This window comes from Bos taurus, chromosome 6 (assembly GCF_002263795.3).
Source record: "Bos taurus isolate L1 Dominette 01449 registration number 42190680 breed Hereford chromosome 6, ARS-UCD2.0, whole genome shotgun sequence".
NCBI lineage: Eukaryota > Metazoa > Chordata > Mammalia > Artiodactyla > Bovidae > Bos > Bos taurus.
The window spans coordinates 36,114,536-36,128,978 of NC_037333.1; the positions used below are offsets into that span (position 1 = coordinate 36,114,536).

General features: G+C 38.7%; 1 protein-coding gene across 5 annotated transcripts in view; it reads right to left on the bottom strand.

Annotated features, from left to right (window-relative positions):
• HERC3 (HECT and RLD domain containing E3 ubiquitin protein ligase 3) overlaps window positions 1-14,443 on the bottom strand; it is a 198,430-nt gene that overhangs the window by 62,388 nt on the left and 121,599 nt on the right. For all 5 annotated transcript variants that reach the window (XM_059887450.1, NM_001083663.1, XM_015471555.3 and 2 more), the window contains 6 exon segments: window positions 12,306-12,430; window positions 10,682-10,741; window positions 4,507-4,618; window positions 3,916-4,105; window positions 1,968-2,131; window positions 1,722-1,835 (listed from right to left, as the gene is read on the bottom strand). In XM_059887450.1, coding sequence (XP_059743433.1) covers window positions 1,722-1,835; window positions 1,968-2,131; window positions 3,916-4,105; window positions 4,507-4,618; window positions 10,682-10,741; window positions 12,306-12,430 — 765 coding nt within the window.

Sequence of the window (14,443 nt, forward strand, 5' to 3'; positions counted from 1 at the left end):
GAAACCTATTTAAATGACTTGCTTTTGGAAAACCACTACTGACCTCCAAAGGACTTCCCTGGTAGTTCAGTAATTAAGAATCCACCTGCCAATGTAGGAGATGTGGGTTCAATCCCTGGGTTAGGGAACATCCTCTTGAGAAGGAAATGCAACCCACTCTAGTATTTTTGCCTGGGAAATCCCATGAACAGAAGAGCCTGGTAGGCTACAGTCCACAGGGTCAAAAAAAGAGTTGGACACAACTTAGTGACTAAACAATGACAAAAACTGACCTCCAAAATCCCTGCAGGGTATAGGAAAATATTGCCTAAATGTCAGTGATCAAACTGTTAAATTGGCAAGGACTCATCTCAAATGTGTCTGCTCTGCATGGCTTCACTAAATAACCATATAATCACTCTGTTTTCTGACATCACTCAAATTTATACATAATCCACAGATGGGTGATCCTAAAAAGCCTTGCATATATCCCAAGCCAGTCTACAAACAAACTATATAGCCAACTCAAGGGTGGCAGGCAAACCCACAGTTGTAATGTAAGCGAGAACTAGGTCAGGGATATGTGACATTTTCACACACATAATCCCAAACCAGGCATCCTGTAGGGTTCAGGCAGCTGACATAAGATAACTCAAGTTGACTAGCTGTTAGATGAAGATAATAGCAAATGATCCTTTCCTCAATGTCAAAATCAAACTGCAGTGGGGACTCTGGCATGTATAAGCCACATCTAAAGAGCCCCTATTGAACTCCAGCCAGCTGGCACCATCTGGGAGACAGGTCATGCTGCCAGGTCTTCCAGGTCTCAAGAAAGGCCAGAAATTCATTTTATGTTCCTTGACTTTTTAAATTGTGGTAAAAGACACAAAGTTTACCATCTTTACCGTGTTAGATTCATTAGTCTCAAATACATTTCCATTATTGTGCAATGAATCTCCAGAATTTTTTCATCCTGCAAAACTGAAAGTCCTAGAGATTATTATACTAAGTAAACCACACAGAAAAAGACAAGTATCACGTGATTTCACTTACATGTGGAATCTAAAAATTGATACAAATGGACATATTTATAACACACACTCACAGACTTAGAAAACAAATTCATGGTTACCAAACGGGCATGGTGGGGGAAGGATAAATTAGGAGTCTGAGATTAACATGTACACACCACTATATACAAAACAGATAACAAGGACCTACTGTAATAGCACAGGGAATTATACTCAATATTTTGTAATACTCTATAAGGGAAAATAATCTGAAAAGGAACATAGTTATAGATATAGAAAGATGAATCACTTTGCTGTGTACCTGAAACTAACACAATATTATAAATCAACTATACTTCATTTTTTAAAAAAGGTCTAAACCCATTAAAAAAAACTCTTCAATTTCTCCTCACTAGACCCTGGCAACCACTTTTCTACTTTATGTTTCTATGAGTTTGACTACTTCAGATACCTTGATTTTTTTTTAATGTTGGCAACTAATTAAAATTATGCCATTCGGGTGACTACCCATTTGTAGTCGACTGCTTATGAGTACTTATGATTACTCAAAGTACTTCAGTGTTTTAAGAATGAAAAAGCCAGTCAATAAAGCACAGGTGTGACATTAACATCAAAGTCAAGGACAAATTATAGAGCTCAGATTTTTTTTTCTTGTCCTTGTGCTCTGAGAAAAGAGTAAAGCTTTAAGATATGCTTCACATGAATTCTTACCATTCCTGCTTGATGCAAGAACCACATGAGGTAGTCTTCCTGAATGTCCACGAGACTGGAAATCTCAGGAATGTAAAATGTGTCATATTCCACATGTTTCACTTTAAGATTTACCTGATGAAGAACGAAACAAGGACAGTTAAGACCCAGATGCCTGGAAAAGAGCTTCCCACTGAACATGCGGGTAGATCATTTCATCCTACTCTCTCTCCACCCCTCTCCCCTCTGGGTCTTCTCTATGCTTACCTTGTACAACTTCTCCAAGAGCTTGAGAGCTGCTGTAATATAATTGTTAAACAGTACAGGGATTAAGAATGTCTTTCTTCCTCTCAGCAGATAAACGACTGCACCTTTATAGAGGTTTACCAGTTTCGTGAAGTATTTCGGGCATACCTGAGACCACCAGTTATCTTTAGAAAAGAAAAAAAAGATATATTTCAACATGTGATCTTGATCAAGTATGTATGTCTTCTGTCTACTAACTAAAAACTGCTCCAGCTAGAAGATAAGCATTAGTCTAAAACACAGTTTCCCAAAACTGACTTTAAAAAGAATCCATTAAAGCATTTCCAGAGACAGTGGTGGCTGCAGGAGAGCCTTGGAGCTTTTTTATAAAGCTTCATCTGATTGTTTCCCTCAAGGACTCAATCAGAAGGCTAATCTAAAATTTCAGTCTCAAGGACATTTGTGGTCAAGATGCTCAGGCGTATACTTTGGGCAGGAGCATCCACAGATCCTGGCCTTTCAGCCCCCTTCTCAGCCCCCACTTAGGTCCTGCACCAGAGATGCCGAGGACCACACACCCAGATGCAGCACCAAATATGGCAGCCAGTCCTTCCTTTCAAGAGGCATCATGAGTTGAAAAACTACATATTTCTGTTTCTTAACAAACAATACTTTCTTATAACCAGACAAGAAGACTATACCACTGGTTTTACTTTGTCAGAAACAAACTCAGTCACACTGACATACTTATAGGATGAAGTAATAGAATGTCCAAGATTTTTCAAGTGTATTCCAGAAAAGATTACAAGGTAGTGGTAGGGAGAATGGAGAAAACTAAAAGGGCAAAATATTGATCATCGTGAATTTGTGTGATGGTTACTTGCAGTGTTTTCTCTTCTTTGAAGTATTCTTTTCAATTTCTATGATTAGAATTTAAAAACTAAGTGTAACACTGAACTATTCTGATCTTTTTGTGCTATTCTCTCTGAGAAAATTAAAATAATAAATAATAATAAAATAATTTAAAAAAAACTTAAAAGTCAGGTAATATTCCTTCAGAGATTGCCATCTCTATCTCACAGTTTACTAAAATACCTGAGAAAATATACCCCAAAGAGCTTGTGAGCTTAAAAAAAATTAAGGACTAACATATTCATGATTATTTCTGTGTTTGTATCTTCTACAAAGATGGGAGCGATACGGAAAAGACAGTATTCCATCCTGAGCAATACAGGTCTCTACTCGAGGGGAGACCATACTCAAGTAACAGCCTAGTCCATATGGAACACAGAAGTTACTGAGCTGCAGTGAACATCTAAAAAAAATTACCAGGAAAAAAAAAATAAATGAAAAGAAAAAGCCAGGTGACAGATTTTCTGCATTTGATTAATAAAAACATCTCAGGCGCTACTCCCATGAGAGACACTCTCCAATTCACTGAGGAACGGAAGGTTCTTATCTCAGCAAAGTGTCCGTAGCCTGCAAAAATCAGTGTGGACTCAACTGTCCTAAAAAAGAAAAACAAAACAAACATTTGGTAAGTCTCCACTAGGTCATTTTCTTCCTCTCCTTTTCTGGAGACCTGTGTATCACACCACAATGTTCATTTCACTCCCACCCCCTAAATTAATTATAAGAGAAAGAACAACAGATGGACAGTAATACTTGAGACACTATTAACCACTAGCAAGCACAGGAGGAAAAAAAATTAAGTCAAATAATCTAACTTTGTGAATATTTAAAAATCAAGATAAGTCTGGTGTAAACTGTTTCAAATAACCTAAATAATGGTTCAATTTGTTTAAACTGAAAATATGGCTTGAAATTAGAAATTAATAGCAAAGAAAGAAATGTTTAAGTGTTACGCGTATTAAATGATAACAAATCTTGGATCTCAATCCAACAGGAGCCAATGGTCACACTAATAAAATATAAAGCAGAAACTTCCGGTACTGTGCAGCAAATTCACCTAAGACTTTGCTGGGGTTTGTATCCAGCCGCAGAATGGCCATAGCCAGGGGGATAGTCAACGTTATGTAATACTTGGAATCCTGGAGCAGGGGAAACTCTGGGAGTATTAAGTAGATTCTCATCGCTTCAACATCTGGTGGTGAACTTGATAACTGAGGAATCAGGCAACTTTCAAAGCTATTTAAGATCTGTATGAGAGAAAAGAGTAATGAGAAATTCAATCTAATTACCTGATCTCTAAACTCATAAATTATTTGAGAGACTCTCAACTCTTATTCATTCAGTATGCACTCAGGAACATCTACGAGCCAGGCACCAGTCTGGGCAATCAGAATACATCAGTGAAAAGAAAAGCCAAAGGTCCCTGCCCTTGCCAACCTTATACTCTAGGGGGTGGGGATTTCCTTAGAAAACTTTAAGCTAAATAGAAAATTTAAAGTTAGGACAAATTCCTAATGTATTTTACAGAGTTAACATTTATACAAGACTTTTGCCTTTTCATCTTACTCTTTTTTTTCTTCTTGAAAGTTGACTTATTTCAATGCAAAAATGCATTTTAAGCATATACTTTATAGAAGTAAAAAAATACCTGTTCTAGAATCATGGAGTGCTGAGAGTTCATCAACTTCTCAAATAACACTCTAGTTGAGTTCAGATCAATTCCAGGGATTTTGGGACTTGTTTTAAAATGCTCATCAATTCTAAACAAAAAGAAAAAAAAAAAAAAACATGTAATAGAAGAAAAACAAAGCAAACATTCTGATAGGGATGAATTATAAAATAGTCAACATATAGTTTGCACATACTGATCCAATCTAAATTTCACCTGGCAGACAAGATGCACGAAAACATTAACTTTGGGGAAACCCAACAGAATAAATCTCTCTGAATCCCTTTTTCAAGATGATCTTATAATTTAAGTCATTAAAGTATAAGGATCATCATCGTACTGTGAGACTCTTTTGAAATTTATTGGCAGAATGTTATTTTTCTGATTAACTCTTGTATTTTTGCCTCTTTCTGTCATTGTGGTACTTTGAACCAAAGGCAGATGCTGTGCCTACGTACAAAAAACACCCCTTGTGCAATGTGGCCCACTCATTAACAAATATCAAGTTCAAAGCAAGTTTTTTTTTTAATATTGGATCTATAATAAATGCAAAGTTAGTGTATTACTCAGTTAACATAAGGAATATAAGTACATTTACTCCAGGACTAATTTTATCCTGAATATTCCTTGGATTGATGCTGAAGCTCCAAAACTTTGGCCACCTGATGAGAACAGCCAACTCATTGGGAAAGACCCTGATACTGGGAAAGGTTGGCGGAGGGAGGAGAAGGGGACAACAGAGGACAAGATGGTTGGATGGCATCACCAACTTAATGGACTTGAGTTTGAGCAAACTCTGGGAGATGGTGAAGGACAGGGCAGCCTGGCATGCTGCAAGCCATGTGGTCGCAAAAAGTCAAACATGACTGAACAACAACTGTCTTTAACTTCCTAACAACTAATCATTTTTCTGTTTTAAACAAACTTTCAGCCTTTTAGAGATTTAAAGAATGTCTCTTAAATTTCCACTCTTAAACATACCACATCTACTAATTACAAAAGAACTATTTGCAAAACAGACTTCTGCTTATGTGTAACAAACATATTCAGATAGTTTTAATGTCATCTGTTGGCAATATTACAATTTATAAAAACAGAAGCAGAGTTCCTAACGTGAAAAAATTGTAATTATATAATTATATGCATTGGGATCAATGCATATAAATTGTCAATCAAGAGGAGTTACTTCGGCTTTCTGTTTGTTGAATCTTTTGCACTATTGTTCTAAAAATAAATTTGCCCAAAACATAGAAATTGTTTCTGCTATCCCATATGCAGCCTTCCGTATGCTTAGAAGTACCTTCTGCTATGCTAAGAAAAATCAAAAGACTTTATCTACATGTATTTATGCTTTGTTAAACTGGTCTTTGGGAATTGCCAGGTGGCTCAGGGGTAAAGAATCTGCCCGCCAATTCAGGAGACACAGGAGATGTGGGTTTGATCCCTGGGTGGGGAAGATCCCCTGGAGAAGAAATGGCAACCCACTCCAGTATTCTTGCCTGGAAAATCTCATGGACAGAGGAGCCTGGCAGGCCACAGGCCATACAGTGGCAAAGAGTCAGACATGATACCACTGAGCAACTAACAAATTAAGGCTGGATAATCTAACAAATGGAGAAGGCAATGGCAACCCACTCCAGTACTCTTGCCTGGCAAATCCCATGGATGGAGGCGCCTGGTAAGCTGCAGTCCATGGGGTCGCTAGGAGTCAGACACGACTGAGTGACTTCACTTTCACTTTTCACTTTCATGGATTGGAGAAGGAAATGGCAACCCACTCCAGTGTTCTTGCCTGGAGAATCCCAGGGACGGGGGAGCCTGGTGGGCTGCCGTCTATGGGGTCGCACAGAGTCAGACACGACTGAAGCGCCTTAGCAGCAGCAGCAGCAATCTAACAAAAGCCATTCCCAACTTTCATAAAAATTGTCCTTCTAGAATAAGGTTTCTCAACCTTGGGATTGCTGACTTTTGTGGTTGTCAGATAATTCTTTGTTGGGTGGGTGGGATTGTGAGATGCTTAGCAGCACCCGTGGCCTTTGCTCACTAGATTCCAGTAGTATACTCACCACCACAGTAACAATCAAAACATGTCAAGAGACAATGCTCAATGTCCCCTGGGAAACAAATCAGCCTGGTTGAGAATCACTGTTCTAAAAGACCAACATCAACACAGAATTTTTTCCCTGGAGGAAAAGGCTAAGTATTGATTCTGAAATTAGTTGGATGAGCTCATTTCAGCTGCCCTAATGATACAAATGACTTTGCAATCTTTAATTGTAACTGAACAGAGTTCCTGAAGCAACCTCTTACAACCCAGTTAGGGACAGAATTGGGGAGGGGGTAAGGGGGTAAGACACACAGAACTGAAGTCTGTCTTCATGGGATTTCATTAGCCTTGCCACAGACAGAAAAAGGATGATGAAAAGGTTGGGACTTGGGATCACCAAAGATCAAAACCCATGATGAGACCCTTCTGTGGCCACAATATCTGCAGAGGGGATAAGGCCTAGCAAGGAAACACTATTTACAACCTGGGAGTTTAGGCCAAATGCAATTTTCTGGTAGGCTGGGCTGGCCCTGAGTCCAAGGAATCCCTGGAGCCTTCTTGGAACTTTCCCTAAATTCATTCTTTTTTGAGAAAGAAAAAACCATGGGAAAGGAGTCAAAGAAACAGAGAGATTATTTAAAGAAATACGAATTTAAGAACAGAATTGTCCACTTCCAGTTCAAGATGGCAGAGTAAAAAGGACATGCGCTCATCTCCTCCTGTGAGATCACCAAAATTTTAACTAGCTGTTGAACGACCATCAACAGGAGGATGCCGGAACCCACCAAAAAAAGATACCCCATGTCCAAAGACAAAAAAGCCACCACAGCAAGATGTTAGGTGGGGATGCAATCATAATAAAATCAAATCTCATACCTGCCAGGTGGTGACTCACAGACTGGAGAACAACAATAAAAAAGAAAGTCTCACACTATTGTGAAGGTTCTGAACCCCATGTGAGGCTTCCCAGCCTGGAGATCCAACTAAGGGACTAGGAATCCCCATGGAATATGGCCTTCAGGGCCACTAGGATTTGATTATAGGCCTTCCAGAGGACTGGGGGAAACAGATTCTGGTCTTGGAGGGCACAAACAAAATGCATGCCTTCCAAGACTGGGAGGAGAGGAGCAGTGACCCCACCGAAGACTGAACCGAAACTGCCTGCTAGTGCTGGAGGGCCTCCGGTGGAGGTGTGGGTCAGCAGGGGCTCACCACAGGGACAAGGGCACTGCAAGGTCCCCCTTGGTGTAAACCCTCATGGAGTCCACTATTAACCCTACCATACAGCTTTAGACCCAGGGATAAGTTGCCTCAGGTCAAAAAACTACAAGGATAGGAGTGCAACCCCACCCATCAGCAGATAATCGGATTAAAGCTTTACTGAGCAAGGTCCTGCTCACCAGAGCAAGATGCAGTTTTTCCCATCACAAGTCCCTACCATCAAGAAGCTTACATAAGCCTCTTAGCCTCATCCATCAGAGGGCAGACAGAAGAAGCAAGAAGAAGCACAGTCTCACAGCAGCTAAAACAAAAACCATGTTACAGAAAGTTAATCACCATGAAAGAGCAGAAAGTTATATCCCAGATGAAGGGACAAAGTAAAATCTCAGAACAACAACTAAATGAAGTGGAGACAGGCAATCTTCCAGAAAAAGAGTTCAGAATAATGATAGTGAATATGATTCAGGATCTTGGGAAAAGAATGGAGGCAAAGATTGAGAAGATGCAAGAAATGTTTACCAAAGACCTACAAGAACTAAAGAACAAAGAAAAAGAGATGAATAATACACTAGAAGGAATCAATTGCAGAGTAATGAGGCAGAATAATAAATGACCTGGAGGACAGAATGGTAGAAATCATTGCCACAGAACAGAACATAGAAAAATGAAAGAAAAGAAATGAAGACAGCCTAAGAGATATTTGGAACAACATTAAACACACCAACATTCGCATTATAGGGGTCCCAGAAGGAGTAGAGAAAGGACCTGAGAAAATATTTGAAGAGATAATAGCTAAAAACTTCCCAAACATGGGAAAGGAAATAGTCAACCAAGTCCAAGAAGCACAGAGAGTCCCAGGCAGGATAAACCCAAGGAGGAGCACACCCAGACACACAATAATCAAACTGACAAAAATTAAAGACCAGAGATAAAATATTAAAAGCAACAAGGGAAAAATGACAAATAACACACAAGGGAACTCCCATCAGGCTATCTGCTGATGTGAAACTCTACAAGCCAGAAGGGAATGGCATGATACATTTAAAGTGATAAAAGGGAAGAACCTCAACCAAGAATACTCTACCCCACAAGACTCTCCTTCAGATTTGAGAGAGAAATCAAAAGCTTTCAGACAAGCAAAAGTTAAGAGAATTCAGCATCAGCAAACGAGCTTTACAACAAATGCCAAAGGAATGTCTCTAGGCAGCAAACACAAGAGAAGGAAAAGACCTACAGAAAATTAATCCAAAATAATTAAGAAAATGGTAATAGGATCATACATATCAATAATTACCTTAAATGTAAATAGATTAAAAGCACCAACTAAAAGACATACACTAGCTGGGTGGATGAAAACAAGTGCATGTATGCACTTTCACCTACCACATCATTCTGCTTGATACTCCCCTCAAATTGTAGTTATTTATATTGTTAAGTTAATCATGCTCCCATTATGGCTTGCAATTGTAATTATCTTTTATTTTTGTTTTGAGACTGAAGAATACTACCCTAAACAGAAATTACAATATAGTGAAAATCATTTCTGGATTGAGTTGTTCACACCAGAAGCTACTGAGATTGTAGTGAGAAGCCAAAACATTTCTTTTATTCATCACATACAACAGTGAAGTAACATAAGACAGTGACAGAATCAGTATGGCACCTACGCTGCTGCTGCTGCTGCTAAGTCACTTCAGTCGTGTCTGACTCTGTGCGACCCCACAGACGGCAGCCCACCAGGCTCCCCCGTCCCTGGGATTCTCCAGGCAGGAACACTGGAGTGGGTTGCCATTTCCTTCTCTTTGTTTGGCTACTAATTGTGAAAACTGATTAACATCTTTTGCTATTGTGACTATGTAACTATCACTCACTTAATACCATTGTATCATGACTGGTCAATAGAAAAATAATAAAATTCTATATCAACAAAACTAGGATCTAATAGAAAAACCTGTAATCACTTTAAAAAATCCAGGGGCATATCAGAATTAGCTTGAAACTTTTGGAAAACTACAAATGCTCAGGTTATCGCTTTTTTCTCCAGAGCTCCAGATGTTTCTAATGAGCAGTCATGTTTATAAACAACTGGACTATATGATGATCTTTTTACTTTTATCTAGTTTGTTTCACTTTTTCTATTACATATTCAATGGTCCCGTTTCATTTAGTTTATGTTCTCCAACTTCTCCATCTCTTTTTTTTCTGTTCTTTCTCAAGCCCTTATTAAGTATAGTAGAAGAGCTTTTGTATACATATACATATAAACATGTATAATATATATTTTAGAAAACGTATGAATTCTTGCCTAACTAAAAGAATTTTGACATTTTGATTTGACTTGTCTGACTTAGTATGAACAGAATGTTAGATTTCTAATTTAAAAATAGATACGCAACAAGCAAGAAAGGTCTACTGTATATCAGAGGGAAATATAGTCAATATTTTTTAGTAACCTATGATGGAAAATAATTTCAAAAATAATATATGTGTATCTGTATAACTGAATCACCTTGCTGTGTACCTGAAACATTGCAAAGTCAACTACACTTCAATAAAATATATATTTTTTTTTAAAAAAAAAGAATTTAAGAACAAATATTATTAACATCTTGGAATAGCCTGAAAAATCTTACTTTTGATTACACCAACCCTTTCTGAGATACTGCCTCTCTCTTGGTGATCTGCTTCTCTGCCAGCTAGGCATGAATCAGCACTACCCTTCCTGGTGTCCTCTCACCACCATCAGGCACTTCTGTTGCTGTGCAAATCGTAAGCTTACCCACTGAGTTAAGGCCAACCACCAGCAGAGAGAACACAAGCCTTTCTCAGCCTTTGCTGAGTAAGCACCTGCATCACATGTGGGTATTTTAAGACTAAGTCACTTACTTTTTCTCAAGAAAACTTCCATTCCAACAGGCCGCAGAAGATAATATCTGAACAACACCACTGCTCAGAAAGAAAAACGGGAAAGAAGTCTTTAATAAGTATAAATAAATGGTCATTTAAGCATCAGCAATATATTACTCCTCTATTCCAGAGTTTCCATAATAGCTGCTCCTTCTTACCCAGGTGAAGCCTTGGAAAACAGTGTCCTGTCTCAAAACGGACAAGAACTTACATTATCTGTAAATCATGTTAAAATAAAGAGTATTAAAGTTGCCAAAAGAAAACTCTCAGGCCTAATAATAATGACCTTGGACTTTCCTCCCACCAACCGTCTAAGACACTTCCCCCCTCACCTCCAAACACGAACCCAAAATAAAACCAAAAAAGATAAGGTGAGCTGTTCTTTACCAACACAGAAAGTATCTCTGCAAACTAATAACTGAACAAATACTTCCTTCTGTTTTATTGCCCATCTTAGAAAGAAACTACAAATGAGTGAAGTTAAGTTTTTATTCCTATTACTCAGATTTTCTGGGGGGAAACTGCTAGTTTCTGAGGACCCACAGTGATACTACATGTCAGGAAGCTTGAACCCTTTTATTTAGTATAAGGAAAAGGGAAGGAACAAAACAAATATACAGTCGAGGAGGGGATCACAGTTAACTTCTGTTAATCACAGGAGCCAGGTCAGGAAGGATCTTTGGAGATCATTCCTTATATCCTATTGCTTGTAAATAAGAAAACAGAACTAGTAAAGTCCCAGCCAAGGGAGTCTCAGTGCCCCTACACCACTATCTTCCCAGTGAGTCTAGTCCTCCCAGCCTGTTCTCTGCCCCTTCCAGACTGAACTCCCTGGCAGAGTCACCAAGCTTAGAGGGCTTCTGAGGACTGTCACAGAGGTGCTCTCGGGCATTCCCAATGATCCCCCACTCAAAAAGCTGGTGTGTCCAAGGGCTCAGGCAATTTGCCCCCCTACAATCTATTTCATAAAGTAAAATGCTTTATATACGTATCTGGGAACAACTATCACCTAGTACACAATCGGATTCATTCATACCCAAGAATCAGCTTCTGTCGAAAAATGGAAAAACTGAGGAAAGCCAATACAATGTGTAAAAATATAAAAATTAAAAACATATATATATAAATTAAAAAAAAAACCTTTTTTAAGAATGAAATACACTTGCTGAAAGGACTCAATCCTTTAACTGTACTTTTTTCTCTATCTCATGTAATCAGTTTGAGTATGAAAATGCTAAATTATTCTGATTAAATAAAATAAGCTTAGATTGGAATGCTTCAGAACAAGCATATGAAGAAAACTCTTGGAATTAAACAACAATAACACTAAGCTTTCTTGGCAGAAAGGCCAACTCAGGGCTTCATCAGTTAGGATTTTTAAGGTCCAAACAAAGCACGTTGAGGAATACACCTTGTAAGAAAATGGGGAGAACAACTTACTACATTATTTCAGGCTAAGGGCACCAGATGTGTGCCCAAAAAATGACCCCTCAAATGCAAAACGCCATTTATATTCACAACCTCAAGATGGAAGTAGGGGAAAATCACTAAGTTGGAAATTCCAATACACTTTGAAAAGAACTGAAAACAAGCAACCACATACTTGATTGTATTTGCATTGTTGTGTTCTGAGAGCTTTTGTCTCCAAACTGCTATGGTTTCATCATTTATTAAACTGGTGTAATGTGCTTGGTTCATCATCCTGAAGTCAACAGCAGGAGAAGAATTCTGAGGGATTAAATATGACAGCAAAAAAAATATTACGGAACAGCAGGGACTTTTTCTCATCTCCCTTTCCCCATATATCTCCCACTTTGTGTTTCACTTATGTACAGGAGCGGGGGTGCGCCACCCAGATCCTCTCTCCCTCCAGAACGGACCACTCACCCCACCAGCTGCCTCAGTGTAAGCTCTGGACTGCCCGAGCTGCACTGACCTCCAGGAACTGCCCTGGGCGCTGGCCTCACTCCCTTCCTGTCAGTGGCAGCTGGGGACGTGGTGCCAGGCCTCAGCCCCCCTGCCTCCATAAGGATTTACACCCGGGAAACAGACTCTGAACCTGAGATTTATGTTTGAAGTTTGGGGTTGGGAGGAGTTCTAGAATATTTCCTGAGGATGAAGGAGGCAGGATCGGGAAGAAGGGGAAGCTGAACTGCAGCTCAGTGCCTCAGCCGACCTCATGGGGCGCTGTGGAGCCAGGATGGCCCTTCAGTACCCTCCCCAGAGAAACCACACCAAGAGGACCGCTTCAGATTTCTTTCTCCCTCTGCTTTGAATCACCATAACATCAGGGTTTTTAAATTACTAATCATTTGCTTAACTGTTCACCAAACTCCAACAATATGCATTATAAAAAGTCTATACCATCTATATTGTAAATAATCTGTGAAAATGTAATGCCTCTTAATGTCTTGCTCAAAGTACACAGCTATAAATTCATAATAAAGATAAAAGACATATCAATAATGGCCTTTAAATCCCCAAATGCTGCACAGTGCTACATAATAAGCACTTTTCCTAAAATTGCTGTTTTTCAACTTATTTTCCCCAAATCTAATCATGATCTAGAACTAGAGAAAAATTTAAAGTGCTTTATGTCTCCCGTACTTGTCACTAGAAGAGAGGGGAAAAGCAATATTAAAACATTAACCAGATGATCATAAAAACACAACTATCAAAGTAAATTTTCTTGGTTATTTTCTGAGTGATGAGTTAAGACAGCATTATAAGGGGAAAGGAAGAGGGCATGTAACAGACTAGAGACGTTTGCCAAAGTTTATGATCATCTGGTTTTTGATAAGTGTTGTAACAAAAATGACCACAGAAATCTGTTAAGAGAACAAAAGCCATCTTGAACTGCATAGAGAAAAACTGTAAGACAAAACAGACACTTGAGAACACACAAACAAGACTATCTCTCCACCATGGTCTTAAAACCAGTCATTATGTAAATTTTAATTGCTTCCCCCACTCCAAGGAGCAGCTGAACACAGACACAAACACATACTTAAAATATAAACATGTTACTGTTTTCTCATTCTTCACCCCAAGTCCAACAAACCACAGATGCCTTGGATAAACTACAATCTCAAAATCAAACATAAAGACCCAAGAAAAAGCACTGATTTTCCATGCCTTAGAATTACGTACAGCCTCAAAGAAAAAATTGGTGTAGGTCAGTGTATCCAACTCTGGCTGCACTTTGGATCACCAGAGCTTTCAAAAATCCTGAACGCCAAGTTACACTCTAAACAAGTTAAATCAGAATCTCTGGAGATACTGGTGTCTTTTTAAGACTCCTAGGTCTTAGTCATTAATTATGTAGTATATTTGCGTGGTGACAGATGGTAGCTAGATTCGTTGTGGTGATCATTTCAAAATTATAGAAATATAAATCACTATGTTGTGTACCAGGAATTAAAATAGTGTTGTAAATTAATATACTTAAAAATAAAACAAAAAAGCTCATAGAAAAAAGAGATCGATTTGTTATTACCAGAGGCAGGGGGTGAGGGGATCGGGGATTGGCAATAGGCAGTCAGAAAGCACATACTTCAATTCATAAGATAAATAAATACTAGGTGTGTAATATAAAACAGCACTCAATTTAGTTGCTCAGTCATGTCTGACTCTTTGCGACCCCAATAATTAACACAATAATTAACAAAAGAGTTCAAAATGCAGTACTTCGGTGCAATCTCAAAATCGACAGAATAATCTGTTCATTTCCAAGGCAAACCA